Genomic DNA, 20,889 nt, shown 5'->3' with positions numbered 1-20,889 from the left:
TTTGTACATGGTATGAAGTTGGAGTCCAACTTCATTCTTTAGCATGTGGATATCAAGTAGTCTCAGCACCATATGTGAAGAGACTCTTCTTTCCTCCACTGAATGGTCTTGGCACCATTACTGACAATCAACTGACCATAGATGTATGGGTTTATTTCTGGACTCTCAATTCTATTCCACTGATTGATATATCTTTCCTTATTTCAGAACCATACTATTGATTTCTTTAGCTTTGCAGTAAGTTTTGAAATCAGGAAGTGTGAGTCCTCCACCTTTGTTCTTTTTCAGGATTGTTTTAGCTATTTGGGATCCTTTGCAATTCCATATGTGAATTTCAGGGTCAGCTTATTCATTTCTGTGGAAAAAGAGATTGCAATTTAAATACGTATTGTAATGAATGTGTAAAAAACAAATTGGGAAGTATTGCCATATTAACAATATTAAGTCTTCTAATCCATGAGCACAGAAAATCTTTTCATTTCTTAAAGTTTTTAATTTCTTTCAACAATGTTTTCTAGTTTTTAGTGTACGTGTCTTGCACCTCCTTGGTTAAATGTATTCATAACTATTCTGAGTTTTTGGTTTTTTTGTTTTTTGAATTTTATTTATTTTTTTATACAGCAGGTTCTTATTAGTCATCAATTTTATACACATCAGTGTATATATGTCAATCCCAACTGCCCAATTCATCACACCATCACTCCCACCACCCCCCGTCGCTTTCCCCCCTTGGTGTCCATACGTTTGTTCTCTACATCTGTGTTTCTATTTCTGCCCTGCAAACTGGTTCATCTGTACCATTTTTCTAGGTTCCACATATATGTGCTAATATACAATATTTGTTTTTCTCTTTCTGGCTTACTTCACTCTGAATGACAGTCTCTATATCAATCCACGTCTCTACAAATGACCCAATTTCATTCTTTTTTATGGCTGAGTAATATTCCATTGTATATATGTACCACATCTTCTTTATCCATTCACCTGTCAATGGGCATTTAGGTTGCTTCCATGACCTGGCTATTGTAAATAGTGCTGCAATGAACATTAGGGTGCATGTGTCTTTTTGAATTATAGTTTTCTCTGTGTATAGGCCCAGTAGTGGGATTGCTGGATCATATGGTAATTCAATTTTTCGTTTTTTAAGGAAACTCCATACTGTTCTCCATAGTGGCTGTATCAATTTACACCCACCAACAGTGCAAGAGGGTTCCCTTTTCTCCACACCCTCTCCAGCATTTGTTGTTTGTAGATTTTCTGATGATGCCCATTCTAACTGGTGTGAGGTGATGCCTCATTGTAGTTTTGATTTGCATTTCTCTAATAATTAGTGATGTTGAGCAGCTTTTTATGTGCTTCTTGGCCAACTGTATGTCTTCTTTGGAGAAATGTCTACTTAGGTCTTCTGCCCATTTTTGGATTGGGTTGCTTGTTTTTCTAATATTGACGTGCATGAGCTGTTTATATATTTTGGAGATTAATCCTTTGTCCATTGATTCATTTGCAAATATTTTCTCCCATTCTGAGGGTTGTCTTTTCGTCTTGTTTATGGTTTCCTTTGCTGTGCAAAAGCTTTGAAGTTTCATTAGGTCCCATTTGTTTATTTCTGTTTTTATTTCCATTTCTCTAGGAGATGGATCAAAAAAGACCTTGTTGGGATTTATGTCAAAGAGTGTTCTTCCTATGTTTTCCTCTAAGAATTTTATAGGGTCCAGTCTTACATTTAGGTCTCTAATCCATTCTGAGTTTATTTTTGTGTATGGTGTTAGTGAGTGTTCTAATTTCATTCTTTTACATGTAGCTGTCCAGTTTTCCCAGAACCACTTATTGAAGAGACTGTCTTTTCTCCATTGTATATCCTTGCCTCCTTTGTCATATTAGTTGAGCATAGGTGTGTGGGTTTATCTCTGGGCTTTCTATCCTGTTCCATTGATCTATGTTTCTGTTTTTGTGCCAGTACCTTATTGTCTTGATTACTATAGTTTTGTAGTATAGTCTGAAGTCAGGGAGTCTGATCCCTCCAGCTCCGTTTTTTTCCCTCATGACTGCTTTGGCTATTTGGGGTCTTTTGTGTTTCCATACAAATTTTAAGATTTTTTTGCTCTAGTTCCGTAAAAAATGCCATTGGTAATTTGATAGGGATTGCATTGAATCTGTAGATTGCTTTGGACAGTATAGTCATTTTCACAATATTGATTCTTCCAATCTAAGAACATGGTATATCTCTCCATCAGCTGGTATCATCTTTAATTTCTTTCATCAGTGTCTTATACTTTTCTGCATACAGGTCTTTTGTCTCCCTAGGTAGGTCTATTCCTAGGTATTTTATTCTCTTTGTTGCAATGGTAAATGGGAGTGTTTCCTGAATTTCTCGTTCAGATTTTTCATCATTAGTGTATAGGAATGCAAGAGATTTCTGTGCATTAATTTTGTATCCTGGAACTTTACCAAATTCACTGATTAGCTCTAGTAGTTTCCTGGTGGCTTCTTTAGGATTCTCTATGTATAGTATCGTGTCATCTGCAAACAGTGACAGTTTTACTTCTTCTTTTCCAATTTGTATTCCTTTTATTTCTTTTTCTTCTCTGATTGCTGTGGTTAGGACTTCCAAAACTACGTTGAATAATAGTGGTGAGAGTGGACATCCTTGTCTTGTTCCTGATCTTAGACGAAATGCTTTCAGTTTTTCACCATTGAGAATGATGTTTGCTGTGGGTTTGTCGTATATGGCCTTTATTATGTTGAGGTAGGTTCCCTCTATGCCCATTTTCTGGAGTTTTTATCATAAATGGGTGTTGAATTTTGTCAAGAGCTTTTTCTGCATCTATTGAGATGCTCATATGGTTTTTCTTCTTCAATTTGTTAATATGGTGTATCACATTGATTGATTTTCGTATATTGAAGAATCCTTGCATCCCTGGGATAAATCCCACTTGATCACAGTGTATGATCCTTTTAATGTGTTGTTGGATTCTGTTTGCTAGCATTTTGTTGAGGATTTTTGCATCTATATTCATCAGTGATATTGGTCTGTAATTTTCTTTTTTTTTGTAGTATCTTTGTCTGGTTTTGGTATCAGGGTGATGGTGGCCTTATAGAATGAGTTGGAAGTGTTCCTTCCTCCACAGTTTTTTGGAAGAGTTTGAGAAGGATGGGTGTTAGCTATTCTCTAAATGTTTGATAGAATTCACCTTTGAAGCCATCTGGTCCTGGACTTTTGTTTGTTGGAAGATTTTTAATCACAGTTTCAATTTCATTACTTGTGATTGGTCTGTTCATATTTCCTATTTCTTCCTTGTTCAGTCTTAGAAGGTTATACCTTTCTAAGAATTTGTCCATTTCTTCCAGGTTGTCCATTTTATTGGCATAGAGTTGCTTGTAGTAGTCTCTTAGGATGCTTTGTATTTCTGTGGTGTCTGTTGTAACTTCTCCCTTTTCATTTCTAATTTTATTAATTTGAGTCCTCTCCCTCTTTTTCTTGATGAGTATGGCTAATGTTTTATTCATTTTGTTTATCTTCTCAAAGAACTAGCTTTTAGTTGTATTGATCTTTGCTATTGTTTTCTTTGTTTCTATTTCATTTATTTCTGCTCTGATCTTTATAATTTCTTTCCTTCTGCTAACTTTGGGTTTTGTTTGTTCTTCTTTCTCTACGTCCTTTAGGTGTAAGGTTAGAGTGTTTATTTGAGATTTTTCTTGTTTCTTGAGGTAGGGTTGTATAGCTATAAACTTCCCTCTTAGAACTGCTTTTGCTGCATCCCATAGGTTTTGGATTGTCGTGTTTTCATTGTCATTTGTCTCTAGGTATGTTTTGATTTCCTCTTTGATTTCTTCATTGATCTCCTGGTTATTTAGTAACGTATTGTTTAGCCTCCATGTGTTTGTGTTTTTTACCTTTTTTTCCCCTGTAATTCATTTCTAATCCCATACCATTGTGGTCAGAAAAGATACTTGATATGATTTCAATTTTCTTAAATTTACTGTGGCTTGATCTGTGACCCAAGACGTGATCTATCCTGGAGAATGTTCTGTGCGCACTTGAGAAGAAAGTGTAATCTGCTGTTTTGGGATCGAATGTCCTATGAACATCAATTAAATCTATCTGGTCTATTGTGTCATTTAAAGCTTCTGTTGCCCTATTTATCTTCATTTTGGATGATATGTCCAATGGTGTAAGTGAGGTGTTAAAGTCCCCCACTATTATTGTGTTACTGTCAATTTCCTCTTTTAGAGCTGTTAGCAGTTGCCTTATGTATTGAGGTGTTCCTATGTTGGGTGCATATATATTTATAATTGTTATATCTTCTTCTTGGATTGATCCCTTGATCATTATGTAGTGTCCTTCCTTGTCTCTTGTAACATTCTTTATTTTAAAGTCTATTTTATCTGATATGAGTATTGCTACTCCAGCTTTCTTTTGATTTCCATTTGCATGGAATATCTTTTTCCATCCCCTCACTTTCAGTCTGTATGTGTCCCTACGTCTGAAGTGGGTCTCTTGTAGACAGCAAATATATGGGTCTTGTTTTTGTAACCATTCAGCAATCTCTGTCTTTTGGTTGGAACATTTAATCCATTCACGTTTAAGGTAATTTTTGATATGTATGTTCCTATGACCATTTTCTTAATTGTTTTGGGTTTGTTTTTATAGGTTCTTTTCTTCTCTTGTGTTTCCCACTTAGAGAAGTTTCTTTAGCATTTGTTGTAGAGCTGGTTTGGAGTTGCTCAATTCTCTTAGCTTTTGCTTGTCTGTAAAGCTTTTGATTTCTCCATCAAATCTGAATGAGATCCTTGCTGGGTAGAGTAATCTTGGTTGTAGGTTCTTCCCTTTCATCACTTTAAGTATATCACGCCACTCCCTTCTGGCTTGTAGAGTTTCTGCTGAGAAATCAGCTGTTAACCTTATGGGAGTTCCCTTGTATGTTATTTGTCATTTTTCCTTTGCTGCTTTGAATAATTTGTCTTTAATTTTTCCCAATTTGATTGCTATGTGTCTTGGCATGTTTCTCCTTGGGTTTATCCTGTATGGGACTCTCTGCACTTCCTGGACTTGGGTGGCTATTTCCTTTCCCATGTTAGGGAAGTTTTCGACTATAACCTCTTCAAATATTTTCTCGGGTTCTTTCTCTCTCTCTTCTCCTTCTGGGACCCCTATAATGCGAATGTTGTTGCGTTTAATGTTGTCCTAGAGGTCTCTTAGGCTGTCTTCATTTCTTTTCATTCTTTTTTCTTTATTCTGTTCCACAGAATAAATTTTTTCTTTATTCTGTTCCGCAGCAGTGAATTCCACTATTCTGTCTGCCAGGTCACTTATCCTTTCTTCTGCCTCAGTTATTCTGCTATTGATTCCTTCTAGTGTAGTTTTCTAGTGTAGTTATTGTATTGTTCATCTGTTTGTTCTTTAATTCTTCTAGGTCTTTTTTAAACATTTCTTGCATCTTCTCGATCTTTGCCTCCATTCTTTTTCCGACGTCCTGGATCATCTTCACTATCATTATTCTGAATTGTTTTTCTGGAAGGTTGCCTATCTCCATTTCATTTAGTTTTTTTTTCTGGGGTTTTATCTTGTTCCTTCAGCTGGTACATAGCCCTCTGCATTTTCATCTTGTCTATCTTTCTGTGAATGTGGTGTTTGTTCCACAGGCTGCAGGACTGTAGTTCTTCTTGCTTCTGCTGTCTGCCCTCTGGTGGATGAGGCTATCTAAGAGGCTTGTGCAAGTCCACTCTATGACTTTTGATTGGAGGAGAATTTAATCCATTTACATTTAGAGTGATTATTGATAAGTAAGGATTTACTAATGCCATCTTAGTCATTGTTTCCTAGCTGTTTTGTAGTTCTCTTGTGCCTTAATCCCTCTCTTGTGGCCTTCCTTTGTGAATTGGTGATTTTCTATAGAGGTATGCTTTGATTCCCTTTTTATTTTACGTGAATCCACTGTAGGTTTTTGCTTTTTGGCTATCATGAGGCTTACATAAAACATCTTATAGATATAAGAGTGTATTTTATGCTTGATAACAACTTAACTTCGATTGCATACAAAACTTTACCCTTTTACTCTCCTCCATTTTGTTTCTAATGTCACAAAACACTTGATGTCTTTTTATATTGTGTCATCATTAACAAATTAGTTTAGCTATCATTTTTAATACTCTTGTCCTTTTAACATTTATACTAGAGTTAAGTGGTTAACATATCACCTTGTTAACATTATTAAAGTATTCTTAATTTGACTATATACTTACCTTTACCAGAGTGTTTTACATTTTCATATCTTTTCATGTTACTAATTAGTATAATTTTGTTTCAGCCTGAAGAACTCCTTTCAGCATTTCTTGTAAGGCAGGTCTAGTGGTGATGAACTCCCTCAGCTTTTGTGTGTCTGGGAAAGTCTTTACCTCTCCTTCATATATGAAGTACAACTTTACTAGATAGAGTATTTCGGCTGGCAGGTTTTTTTTTTTTTCCTTTCAGTGCTCTGAATATATCATCCTACTCCTCTGGACTGTATCGTTTCTGTTGAGAATTCTACTGATAGCCTTATGTGAGTTCCCCTGTAAGTTACAATCCTTTTCTCTTGCTGCTTTTAAGATGCTCACTTTGTCTTTTATATTTGACAGTTTTATCATAATGTGTCTGTTGAGCCATACCTTGTATGCCTGTAAGCCCTGTACTTGCCCAGCCTCAAGATGGAAGAAAGAGCCCAGAGTAAGCAACAGAGACATCAATAGTTTAATGGGATTAAACAGGGATCTCACATGTCTGAAGCAAGGTCCTGGAGTGACACTCCACTGTGTGCAGCAGACAGTGGGCAAGACATGGCAGTGGTCTTCACTACCAGGGGGAGAGGAAGGTTACCAGTTATAGGGGGAATTGATGTCAGGTTGGCTCATCAGTTACCAGGGCACGAGCAGAGGAGCACGCCCCTTACTGCCCCTTTGATAAGCTATCATGGTGGAGATGTTCTGATCTAAAGATTAGAACAATCACTAGATGGGGAGGGGGGAGGGGGTACAAGTATATAGGCATTTACTGATTAGGCTCTATGATTAAGAGGGAAGGTCAGTTATGTGAGTAGGGTGTAGGTGAAGCAGGGACTAGTTGAGCAGGGGATGTACAGAGAGCAAGAGAACAGCCATCTTGGGCTGCCTGATAATACAGTGTCTTGGAGAGAATGGCTTTAAGTTGAGTTTGTTTGGTGACCTATGAGCTTCACAAACTTAGATATCCAAATCTCTCCCCAGATTTGGGACGTTCTCAGCTCTTATTAATTAATTTATTTATTTTTACATCTTTATTGGAGTATAATTGCTTTACAGTGTTGTGTTAGTTTCTACTGTACAACAAAGAGAATCAGCTATACATATACATATATCCCCATATCTTGTAGCTCACTGAGCTTCCTTAAAACAGCTAATTTGAAGTCTTTGTTGGATAAATCACAGACCTCCATGTTTTTTGGGATCCAATACTGGAAGACTGTTGTGATCTTTTGATGCTGTCATGTTTCCTTGATTTTTCATGTTCCTTGACATTTTGCATTGCTGTCCTCACACTGAAGTAGCAGTCACCTCCTCCGAACTTTACTAACTGCCTTCAGGAGAGAAAAACCTTCCAACAGCTCTGGTAGGGATGCTGGTATTTTCTCAGATCTTCTATGGATACACCAGCTCCTTGCTTTCTCCCTCTGTGGCAAAATTCTCAAGCTTGTATGCCTTCTCTTGATCCTCCAACATACCCGGCCGAAAGCTGACAGCCTCCATTTTGTTTTCCCAAGGGTGGCAGTAAAGCTCATTTGTGGTCTCTCCCTTGCCCACAGATTCTAGCTGGCTTTCTATACATGCTTACTGGCCATATGCCAAAACTCGCTCACTGCCACTGGGAGCATGCACAGGGAACTGGCCACAGAGTGGAAGCATGTGTGAATGAGGCATGTGGAGCGATGGGAGTGCCCATGGGCCAGTTGGGAGGATCCATAGGTGAGGCTTCCCCAGTGACTTGTGGGTGGAGTCTGTAATGTAGTTAGTAAGATCCTCACCCCTTTAATGCCCTCTGAGAGCCCTATCTGCTGCTTTCCCAGATTCTTCCTTCCCCTAGGTCTGTAGATCATAATTCAATACTCTGGTTGAGGCAGGAGAGAAATGGGCTTCCTATAAAGTTGGAGAAGCCAGGTGTTCACTCACACTCTCTTACTTTCTCCCACAGGGGCAATCACCAGCCAGGAAAATCTCTCTTGAACCTGAGTTCTGCTTCCCTGGGGTAGGGGTGATGCAGGTTAAGTCAAAGTGTTTCTCTTACCCTCTCTAATGTATCAAAGCTTGTACTTTTTTTCCTCCAATGGTGTGCTGGAATATAGATTCATAAAGGATATTGGCCTGTAGTTTTCTTTTCTTGTGATGTCTGCATATGGCTTTGGTATCAGGGTAATACTGGCTTCAAAGAATGAATGAATCGGGAAATATTCACTCCTCTTCTAATTTTTGAAAGAGTCTGAGAAACATTCATGTTGATTCTTTTTTAAATGTTTGGTAGTTACACCAGTGAAGCCATCTGGTCCTGGGCTTTTCTTTGCCAGATGTTTTTTGATTACTGGTTCAACCTTTTCACTTGTTATAGGTCTATTCAGATTTTCAATTTCTTCTTGAATCAGTTAGGTATTTTGTCTCTAGCCAGGTATACAGTATTATTCAAGTCTTCTATATCCTTTGTTTATCTTTCATCTGTATAGTCTACCCATCATTGAAAGTGGGTGTTAAAGTCTCCAACTATTAATATTAAAATGTCTATTATTCCCCTTAATTTTGTCAGTTTTTGCTTCACATATCTTATGGACCCATAATTAGGTGTACATGTGTTTACAGCTGTTATATCTTCTTTGCGGACTGACCCTTTTAGAATTATACAATGCCTCTCTTTGTCTCTTGTAATAATAAAGTCTACGTTGTCTCATATTGTATAGCTATTCTAGTTCTCTTTTGGTCACTGTTTACATTTTTCACTTTCAACCTACTTCTGTCTCTGGATCTAAAGTGAGTCTCATCATATATTTGGACTATACTGTTTTTAAATCCATTCTGCCAATCTCTGCCTTTTAATTGGAGAGTTTAATTCATTTACATTTAATGTAATTACTGATAAGGAAGGACTTATGCAATTTTTCTATTTATTTTCTATATGTCTTGTACCTTTTTGTTCCACAATGTCTACATTAACGCCTTCTTTTGTGTTAGATATCTCCTACTATACCATTTTGATTTCCTTCTTATTTCTTTAACTATGTATGTTTTAGTTATTTTCTTAGTGGTTGCCCTGGGGAATTACAATTAACATCGTAATTGAAAACAATATATTTCAAATTAATACCAACTCAATTTCAATAGCATACATAAACTTCGTTCCTATATAACTATATTCCCCCAATGTTGTTATTGTCACATGAAGAGTCACAAAAATCATGAATGTGAAAATATCGTGTAAACCATCAATATAATATATAGATATTATTATTGTAGTATTTGGTCAGGTTAAGAGACTTCAATGCTGGCTGAGAATCATCAGCAGTAAACTTGATAATGTTCCTAAGATTTAAGAGCTCAAACAATACCTTTGCTAAAAAATAGAGGAAGTAACTACTCCTCCCATCTTTGTGCACATCCATTTCTATATTCCTAAACCCTCACACAGTGCCTGGCACATAGTGGATATATTCAATAAATTTCTTATAAGTGAATAAAAATATATACAGAAATGCCTACGACATTCTTAAGGAAAGGAAAGAAAACTTCATCATTTATTAGGACTCTATTATCTGTCAGGCATTGTGTGTTTTAAATATACTGTACCTCATTTAATCCATATAGAAACCCTATAAATCAGCATCTTCAATTTACAGACAAAGAACTGAAGGAAGTGATTTTTCCAGGTCACATAGCTGAAGCCAAAGTTTAAACCTGTATCTCCAAGACTCTAAGGCCTGTGCTCTTTCTACAACAGCATACTGATATTACATTCTACTCTACTCTGCCACAGAATAGACCCAGCACGTCTAGAGAAGTTCTCTCTTCCAAACACATAATGAAGTCATAAACAAGAGACAGCAGCATTGTCTGAAAGGCAACTAGCTTAAAATTTCCACTGCCAAGGGACCAGATGGTTTCTGGGATTTCTAGTTAAGCTAAAAATACCCACAACCACAATGCATCTGACTTACAAACAAAGAAAAGGAGGAGCAGCCAGTATAAACATGCAGCTGGAAAGCCAGAAGATTTAATGCTTATAAAGCACTGCTTAAAGGGTTTTCAAATGGTATTACATGATATAAAACATTAGACAGCTCATGTTATTAACTGCTCACTCATCACTCTCTCTGTCTCTCACATACCCATACCACATTAGTTTTTTAATCAAACTCTCAGGTCTGGCAGAGCTGAGTTCCACCAAGAGGCTGAAGGTCAGAGAGGATCCTCCTCCCAGCCCCTAGCCTGGGTGTGTGAGGCCTCCCACCCCCACACACATACTTGAATAAAAGCAGCAGCTTCCTTAGGCCTAGCTGTAGCTGCCACGCACCCAGAAATGGGTAAGATTTTGTTACAATCCTTCCCTTGTATATTTATTGTTGGGTTATCTGCCTTGTGTATACTAGCATTCTTTCTTTTTTTTTTTTTTTTTTACTAACTAACTAACTTACTTACTTATTTATTTATTTATTTATTTATGGCTGCATTGGGTCTTCGTTTCGGTGCACGGGCTTCTTATTGCGGTGACTTCTCTTGTTGCAGATCACGGGCTCTAGGCAGGTGGGCTTCAGTAGTTGTGGCACACGGGCTTCAGTACTTGTGGCTCACGGGCTCTAGAGCACAGGCTCAGTAGTTGTGGCGCACAGGCTTAGTTACTCCACGGCATGTGGGATCTTCCCGGACCAGGGCTCGAACCCACGTCCGCTGCATTGGCTGGCGGATTCTTAACCACTGTGCCACCAGGGAAGTCCCTCTTTCTTTTTTTAAAGTGTAAAATTTAATGGTTTTTAGTATATTCACAGAGTTATTTAACCATCACAATTTTAAAACGTTTCCATCACCTCATAAAGAAACCTCATACCCTTTAGCTCTTACTCCTAAACCCTGCCTTCTCCTCCAGCCCTAAGCAACCACTTATCTACTTTCTGTCTCTACATATTTGCCTATTCTGGACATGCACTAGTATTTGTTTGCTGATGGATAGGAACATTGTTTCCACAGCTGTATTTCAAAAGGCCTAGAGTAATGCAAAAGGATTTGAGTCCCCTCAAACAAGAGGATAACTGGACAGCTTCTTACCCACCTCTGTACAATCTTGTATTATTTTAGAACAAGACAGGGTATAAATTATTTAAACAAACAGAAGGAAGGAAGCTTTCTGCTGTAAAGGTAGATCATTTCAAGACAAAGAGCTTAAGCACAGAGCCTTCTGTCACAGGGTTCTGACAATGGTTTGCTAGAAAGAGCATAGGTTTGGAGTCAAGAGAGACCTGAGTTCCAATTCCATCTCTGTCACCCTACTCAGGTGAGAAGTTCTGGGGTGAGTTACTTAACCTCTTTGAACTGCATTCTCCTCAGCTGAAAAATGAGAATGTTATAAATCTTATAGGATTAATGTAAGAACTAAAGGAAATGAGGTATGTAAAGTACTGAACATGGCAGGAAGCCCTGGGAAAAAGCTAGTTCCCTGATGCTACCCTTCACCATCCTGCCAGACCCCTCTGAAAACCACCAGTATATTCCTACTTTAGTATGGCAGAGAGATTACTGACACCTCTAAAACCTGCTCCTTAAATTCCACATCACTTCTCCTTAAGGTATCTTCCTTTTCCATCCATACTCCATACTCTTAACAAGATTTGTCCTCTTAACCAGCTCATCCACTTGATTTGCTTCTATTCTTTTATCCCTCCCCCAACACACACACACACGCTCACACACACACACACACACACACGCACACACACGACCTGCCCCAGGCCATCATCAAGCCTTGTGGTTTCTTTTAAATCACTACCTCATTTTTCTCTCATAGTCTCCTTTCCCTCGTGGTTACTGTTTGGACTATTCCCCACACATAACTTGCTAAATCTAATCCTGAGATTTTTACAGAACTCACTAACTGCCCCTTACCCTTTCCTTTTCATGCCCTGGTCACATTTCCTCCACCTTTTAAAATCCTGCTCTAAGCCACTTCTAGACACTTCAGTTTTAGAGGCGAAAAGAGTCTTAAGAAATCATTCAGGGAAATCCCCTGCCCAGCAATAGGTAGGGCATAACAACTTGCATTTTACATAAATGATACAGAAGGAGGTCAACTGATTTTACTCAAGCTCACACCACTAATTCCCTAAAACTCCCTAGACTGGCTTCTCCACCCTCATCTCTCTGGTTTGCCTCCTTTCATCAATTCTAAAGCTAGCCCTCCAGGGCTTCCCTGGTGGCGCAGCGGTTCAGAATCCGCCTGCCAACGCAGGAAACGCAGGTTCAAGCCCTGGTCCAGTAAGATCGCACATGCCGCGAAGCAACTAAGCCTGCGTGCCACAACTACTGAGCCTGTGCTCTAGAGCCCGCGAGCCACAATTACTGAAGCCTGCGTGCCTAGAGCCCACGCTCTGCAACAGGAGAAGCCACCGCGATGAGAAGTCCATGCGCCACAAGGAAGAGTAGCCCCCGCTCGCTGCAACTAGAGAAAGCCCGTGCACAGCAACGAAAACCCACCACAGCCAAAAATAAAATAATTAAAAAATAATAAAGCTAGTCCTCCAGTATCACATCATTTATGTGTCTGGTATCTGTCCGCTGAAAGCATCTATATTTTCATTCGTTCATTTTAAAAAAGAGGAACAAGTATGCATATTTTAATTCACTCCAACACTGGCTGGGCATGCAGTTAATATGACTGAGTCTGCAGTCAGTCTCTGTCTCTATCTCTCCTTACACACACACCTTAGAGGAAGCATAGACACTTCAGGTCTCTTTTGCTGCACCCGACTCTGAACCACAGACCCAGGCTTAAAGTATTTGGACATTAGAAAACAATATAATGTAGTTAATTTCTACTTAATTAAGGCTTAATTATTACTCAGTGTAACACAGATTTTTCTTTTACAGAATATATAAAAAGGATCCTCATAAGCTACTGTTAATGTATTAAAGAGCTAAAGACAACTTTATAGTATAAAAGCTTTATCAATGTGGTCATTAGACTCCCCCTAAATCCCATATTAATCCTATGGAATCTAGTCTAAACAACAGCCACCAGCCAATCTGTTTCCTCCACAGCTCCCAGAGTCCTCCTTCCTACAGACTCTGCAAGTTTGACAATTCTGAAAAAGCCCCCTTTAACCTACCCAAGGGCACCAAGACCTATCTCATTAAACATTCCACAAGTATTTATTGAGCCTCTATTATGTGCCAGGCACTGTACTAAGTACTGTGAATACAATGGTCAACAAGACTTTTGTCCCTGCTTGCAAAGGATTTAAAGCCTAGTGGGAAAATGGGCAGAGGCAGCATAGTGATCTATAAGAAAGTCATGGGGGACAAAAGGGTATAGTGGAAAGAGCCAAGAAATCTCAGTTCTAACTCATTGTCCTACTACTCTAGCAGTCTAAGATTTGGCAAGCCATGGTCTCTCGCTGAGCTTTAGTCTTCTCACCCATAAAACAAAGGAATTAGATAAAACAATATTTAAGATCCTTTTTAGTTCTAAGAGTTCTAAAAGAAGATAACAAAATAGCAGCAGCTATACTCACTGAAGGCTTATCATATGCCAGTAATCTCACTAGGCACCGTTTACTTAAGATACAGTTTTGTACAGAATGGCAGTACTGGCATTACTGCATCGCCTTCTTTTCTTTATTTTTTAAACTGGAAGGAGGATAGATGGTTTGATTATATTTCTTTTTATGGTTATACCCTATTCCCAAGAAGAATTTTAAGTGACTTACAGTAAAAATACATAAAGAATGAGCGTTAATAGAGAATAAAGACCACATTAAGTAATAAATATGAGAAGAGTATGCCAAAAATTATTTCTTTAATTATATGCCATGTTGGAAGGTCATGATGACTGAATTGAAAACTCTGTCTTAATTCTAAACTTCCTGACAGCCAAAGCAAAGAGGAAAACACAACTGAACGTGTAGCTCTTAGAAAAGACACTAGCTCAACAGAGAAAGTTTTTCCAGACTGAGTTTTTAGAATAACTTGCAACCACGTTTTTTGTTTGATTCTTCTAGTGGTGAAGAGGGCATGAGGAATGAGGGGAAATAAATGTAAAAAAATAAACAAACCAGTTTTTCAGATATTTAAAATAAAAGCCTAACTTTATAATTATATATCTTATGGTTCAAGTTAATTCTTTTCAATTCACATATATTTTATAATTTACTTAGAAATGACCTTGGGTTAACTATTACTCTATCTGCCTGTTTGGAAGAAGTTTCATTTTCAAAGGGCTATAGAACTTTATTAATAGTGCTGCAAAACATTCTTTGCTTTGAATGTTTCAAATGAAAATAGACTGAGCTACTGGCAAGACTCAGCCAGAATCTATTGATGGATTCCTTCCAAAATAACCATCCTATCAGGACTACTCACTCTTAACTCCATGTTTTTGGGCTTAAGAAAGAAAAGTTAAGTAGATAAGTAAAATAAATGCAGATTAATTTGATTTAAATACAGATGTAAAAAACTTTAAAGCTTTTACAGATGAACTCTCTTTAGGAAACAAACTTGCAGAGAAAAACCTATTCTTCTGTTATTGCTTAACAGACAGAAAAAAATGCATTTGAAATATCCCAAAACTGTTAACAATGCTAATTCTTTTTTTCTTGTGGTAAAATATATATAACATGAAAGTTACCATTTTAACCATTTTAAGTTTACAGGCACATCGCTATGCAACCATCACCATGCTAATTCTTTTTTAATATATCCATATGCCTCATCTCATTGTCAGCACTAACAACTTCATATTGTTTTCCTAAATATCATTTAGAATTGAAACTTAATATTTTCTTAACTAAGAAGTAAAACATGTTGACTAAATAAGAGATGCAATTCACAGTATTACCATAATAAATTTTCCAACCTAAAGTTTCCATGACATCAGCAAACTATTTCCTAAAAAGATAACCCTACCAACCAAATCCAATTAATTTTTTAAAAAACTGTACTAATAACTGAACTCAGCCCACAACCTTGGATATTTGGAAAAAATAAATGCTGAAATCCATATATGTATAATACTCATTGCAACATTTCTTAACAATAACATGTTAAGTAAATATTTTCTTATAAATTAATCCCATTGTGACTCAACGATACATACTAAGGGCAAGGATGGGCCAAGGAGCAGGAAAAGAAGATATACCACACATATTCCAGAGCCACACATAATCAAAAGCACACCCCTCTGTATAGACTTTACATTTTGCCCTTTAGAGAAGAATTTTCTAAGTTCCTTGGTAGGCATTTCTAAGTAACAACATATTAACCTTCTACCCACTTTAAAAGAATGAATTACAGGGGTAGAGACTGGAATTGGTAATAAGTAGTTCACCTATCCAGTGTCCACTCCAATTAACTGGGGCAATTTGGCCTTGGCATCATATTTGGGTTTTAATAAAATTTTCCTTTTTCCCAAGTAATTTCAAATGAAGAGATATTAACTAACTAATCACAGACTGCCTAAAGCAACATTTATTTGTTTCAGGGGATATTTATGGTGACTTGATTGGAATTAATATGATCTTCTCTTTTCAGTAGATCCCTCTAATAAACATTAAGATACACCCGCTATAAATGGGGAAAAATCCACATACACATTCAGAAGCTGACGATTCTTAGTCAAGCAATCTTGAAATTTTTAACTTTACAGGGCATCTATAGTTCAAGCTCATATGCATAAAGCAAGAGTTTCATCATCACCATAAAAGGTTAAGTACACTGGCTTACATCTTACGTATTGGGTTCTCATTTCATCAGTCAAGCTACAGTGGCTACAATCCAGTGGCCATTCAACAAATGTCAAATGAGTGAATAAACTGTTTAGGAAAGGGCCTTCCTGGAAGGAGTTACCATCACCCAGAGAAGGGGAGGCATTTAAGAGGAGAGGTTTAGCGAATTTTACTCACAGAAATAACAGGAAATGCTCAATATTCTGTAATAACCTATATGGGAAAAGAATCTGAAAAAGAATGAATATATGTATATGTATAACTGAATCACTTTTCTGTACACCTGAAACTAACACAACACTGTAAATCAACTATACTCCAATAAAATTTAAAAAAGAAAAAGAACAGGAAAATCAGAACATATACCAAAAGGATTCAGATATAAAAAGAACAGGGTTCACAATAGTATGAACTTTATAACATTCTTAAACTTGGTAGATTTTTTTGGTCATATTTATTAGTGGGTAGCAATAAAAAGCCTTAAGATATAAAGGGTCCAGGTACATGTCCATAGGAACAGCAAGAGAGATACACTTCATAGTGCTGTGGGAAGGAGAAGAACCCTAGAAATAAGGGTGAGCAATGCCAGCTCTAAATCAAAAAAGACAACAAAATGGGGTAAAGACTGTGTCTTTTTATATTAAAAGAGAGGGCATGGCACATAGTACCTCCTGCCTGTTGAATAAATGATTCCTTCCAGCTTTCCTCCCTTCTTTCATTTCTTCTTCCCTTCCTTTCCCTCCTGCTATCTATCTACCTACCTACCTACCTATCCATCCATCTATCCATCCTTCTTTCCTTCCTTCCACCAAGCCCTTCATTATTCTTCCATCACCCAACATTCATCCAATTCCTCCTTCCTTTCCTCCCCAGGGCCTGCAAAGTCTAAAGGAACAAGAAGTGCCTTGACAAAGGTCTTAAAAACTTTTTAGTTTGCCCTCCTGAAACCTATCAATATATATTTTAGTTCCAGGCATTGAAAATACATCAACTCTGGTCTCAAGTTCCTATTAAGAGGAAAAAAGTCCACAAAGAAAATCCATGAATATTGTCTTCATTATCAATGGTTGTTGAAGAAGGCTTTGTTGTTTCCTCCCAGAAAAGAAAGTTCAACTCTGCAGCAGAGCAATTAGTACAATCTTACCCTGAGGATATCCGAAATGGGTAAAATTTACTTTTTTTTAAAATTTCAGGTCAGCCCCTTATTCCTAACCCATATTTGAAAGCCAGTTCCCCCGTTTTCCCTCACTCCCACCTCCCCCAAAGTAGCTACAACAAACACTTTAAAGCTCCCCCAGTCTCTTTTGTCTCATATCCCAAAATGAAAGAACCCTGACTGGATTCAGTATCAGTCTCTTACCCTGCCAGGAAAGATAAGGAGTAGGAGTTGTTCTTGGAAACAAATGCCGAGCGGTGTGTCTGTATCATCTTGCCTCGAGAAGGTTCTTCATTCTCTGAATCTGAGAGACGTGCAGGACACTGGCAGGAGACAAGGGAGACAACACTGTCCATTTGGGGTTCCCATGGAATCTCCCAAAGCTATTGTTCAAATCTCTCTTTCTATTATATGTTCTCTCTGAGTTCCAATCTATGTTTCCAACTGCCTCTTGGGATACCAATCTGGATATCCCAAATGCAGCTCAAACTTAATATATCCAAAATCAAACTCAATATTTCTCTTCTCTAAGTCCCCCTACCAACCCAGTTAGAAGCTTCAATGTCACCCATGACTCTTTCCTTTCCTTTCTTCAAAGTCATAATAACATTGTATAGAGGTTTTGAGTACCCCAACACATCCAAATATTTTATTTCATCTACTCTTTAACCTACCCCACTAAGAAGGGACTATTGCCTTTTACAGATGGCAAACTGAGGCTCAGAATAGTTAACCTGCCTAGGATTGTAGAGTTAATAACGCTGGTACTGTGATCCAGAGCATCTGTCTCCAAACTGCCTCCACGTTATTTCTACTTTGCTCCATTCTACTCCAATGTCTTTCAGATCTAACTCTTCTCATGAATACTCATTGTCACTGCCTTTCCTTAGATTCTCATCATCTTCTGCCTTGACTACTGCAATAATCTACTTATGGGTCTTGCTCTCTCCAGTCTTTCTTCCCTCCAACCCCCTCCATATTATCAAACACACAGACAGAATCCCATCACTCCCCTGCTTAACCGTTGGTGACTTCAGGATAAAGTCTAAATACCTCAGCATGATCCAATAACCTTCAGAAACTAGATCCAATCTTCCTCTAAGTTTTTCTCCCACCAGTTCCGACACAGGGAACTCCTTGAGCTCTACTGCAATCATACTACTTTCTACTCTCCACATGTACCATCACAGTCTTTCAAAACTCCTATTCTTTTGCACATGCTATTCGTCCCTTTGCCTAAGATTCTCCTTCCGCATTCTCTGCCTATAAAATACTCACTGGCCTTTCAGAGGCATCTTAAATGTCACTTTCGCTTCCAAATACCCTTAGATCAGCTTTTTCCATCTTGCTGACACTCATTCATTTACCTTCATTTTATTTTAGAGTCTCTTTTTGAGAGACTTTAAATTTACATTCAAAGTTTCTTTTACGTGTGTCTTTTGCATACACATATGAGGATCTGCTCATGATTCAATATGAGTGTCTTCTTTATAGGGGGAGCAACTAATCACACTGAACTGTAGCTTCTTATTTAGGAGTCTGATTTCTGCTGTAGACAACAGACCCTTTGAGAGCAAGTGACCACCTTTTCTTTAAAACTTCTGATACCATTATATAGTAGGTAAACAAAAAAAGTCTAATAATCTAATGATTAACCAGTTTTCTAATGATTCAATGACTATCAAAGCTAGAGTTGTAGACAGAGGCATGCAAGGCGTCTTTTGGCTCAGAGTACCCTGTATTCCTTAAATGCCTTTTATTCTCTAGGTTGATAGGCACATTCATACAACAGGCTATGTTTCCAACAGCCTTTAAGAAACAGTTGAAGGATTACAATTTACAGAGAAGCTTTTCCATTCTGTAGGGTATCTATCCCTCCTTAAAGAACCCTGTTGTACAAACTATTCACTGGAGAAACTTTAATAGCACTAACCCATTACCAAATTTATTGGAAAGAAAGTAAAAGTTTTGACATCAACAGACTCAACGGGATAAATAATGGCAATTTTTTTTTAGGTCTTTCTGCATAATCAATTCGGTACCAAATAAAACAATGTTCAAATTCCCGCTCTATTACTTAGCTATCACTGTCACTATAGGTTAATTGCTTTACCTTTTTGAGCCTCAGTTTCTCATCTATAAAATTAAAAATGATCTGTCTACTACGTATATTGTGATAAACCATTAAAAACACATGGTGCATTAGCTCACAAGTAGTAAGTGTTCAACAAAAGGTAGATTTTATTTATATCAATTTTAATACTATTAATCTTTTAAGAAAAAACTCTGGTATTATAATAGGTATATGCCAGGTTCCTTTTAATTGTTGAAAATAAATTTACATTATTATAAATAAATAATTATATAAACAGAAGGTACCCTGACCCCCAATCCCTCTATATTTCTACCCTCACGAAACCTAGAGCCATAAGATAGGAAAATATTTACCTCTCACCTTTAACTTTGGATAAAAACAAGCATACAGGACTATCGATTCCTAAAATGGAAATCTCTAAAATGATATTTTTTTAAACGTTGTGCCTAAAAAAAATTAAAAGAATGATAATACCCAGGGTTGGCAAGGGTGCGAGGAAATTAGTTTAGCACATTTGTTTACTACTGTTTAATACAAACTTTAAAGTTCAAAGTTTAGTACAAACTTCCTGGAGGTCAACTGAATAATAAGTACCAAAAAGTCTTAAGAAGTACACTCCCTTTGATCTGATCATTCCACTTCTAGTAATTTATAAGGAACTAATGAGGCATGTGGATTTCATCACAGCAGTGGTTTAAGACAGCAAAATATCAACAGATTAATTAACTGGATAAATTCTACAGTAAAGAATAACTAGCAGACCACTAAATAATGATATGGGATTCTTTATTTACATGGAAAGACATCCAGGACTTATAATTTATTAAAGAAGGTTATAAAACAGTATGTATACTGGGTTACATTTTCTGAAAAGAAAAACAGTACATTTTATACACACACACACACACAGACACACACACACACACACAAACACATTTAGAAGTGAAGTCTGGAAGAATATTCACCAAAATGTTTATAGGAGTTTTCTCTAGGCTATGGGATGACAAGCAGTTTTTCACTTTCAACTTTATAATCTTTAGTATGACTATAATTGTTACACCAAATTGTTTTCCAACAATTTGCACTACTGTCGGTATTAACTGCACCATAACAAATCGTAATAAATTAAACATCGTGCCTATTTTATTTTCTTTCTGAATAACTGTTTCTAGAATAAGCACTTTTCTTCCTCTATTTGGATTCAACTTGATAAACACGTATCAAACACTTGTGATGTGCAAGGTACTATGGGATATTTAAAAAACAGTAAGACACATTTCCTATACTTAACAAACTTACAAATTAAGTAGAGAAACACAAACACACAAATAACCATAATGTAAGGAAGAATGAAATAAGTCCTATAAAAGTTACAAAGTGAGGAGAGAAAACTTGAAGAGAATGGATGATGGGAGTGGAGAAAAAGTGAGGAATCCCTATAGGTTCCAGGAAGGTGACAGCTTTTGAACTGGACATGGAAAGATAAATAGCCTTTCAACAGGTAAGGTCAGTGGCATTTCAATGAGATGAAACGCAAGAGCAAGGATTCTCAGGAGGGAAAGCATAGATTATACATTTGGGGGAAAGCAAACAGCTCTGTTCCCTGGAGTTCTCGAATGTAAGCAAAAATGGAAAGATAAGCTAGAATAATACTAAGG

At 37.2% G+C, this 20,889-nt stretch overlaps 1 protein-coding gene across 3 annotated transcripts in view; it reads right to left on the bottom strand.

Moving 5' to 3' along the window:
* Nucleotides 1–20,889, bottom strand: part of RNF169 (ring finger protein 169) — an 86,191-nt gene that overhangs the window by 8,052 nt on the left and 57,250 nt on the right. For all 3 annotated transcript variants that reach the window (XR_009564917.1, XR_009564918.1, XM_030836078.2), the window contains exon 4: nt 17,341–17,459. Coding sequence is in view for 1 of the 3 variants with exons in the window: in XM_030836078.2 (XP_030691938.1) it covers nt 17,341–17,459 (119 nt within the window). In the remaining 2 variants the exon portion in view is untranslated. The remainder of the gene's footprint in view (nt 1–17,340; nt 17,460–20,889) is intronic.

The sequence above is a fragment of the Globicephala melas genome, chromosome 8, assembly GCF_963455315.2.
Source record: "Globicephala melas chromosome 8, mGloMel1.2, whole genome shotgun sequence".
In the NCBI taxonomy this organism is placed as follows: Eukaryota; Metazoa; Chordata; class Mammalia; order Artiodactyla; family Delphinidae; genus Globicephala; species Globicephala melas.
The sequence above is the reverse complement of the archived record's forward strand: the minus strand, read 5'-3'. Positions and strand labels throughout refer to the sequence as shown.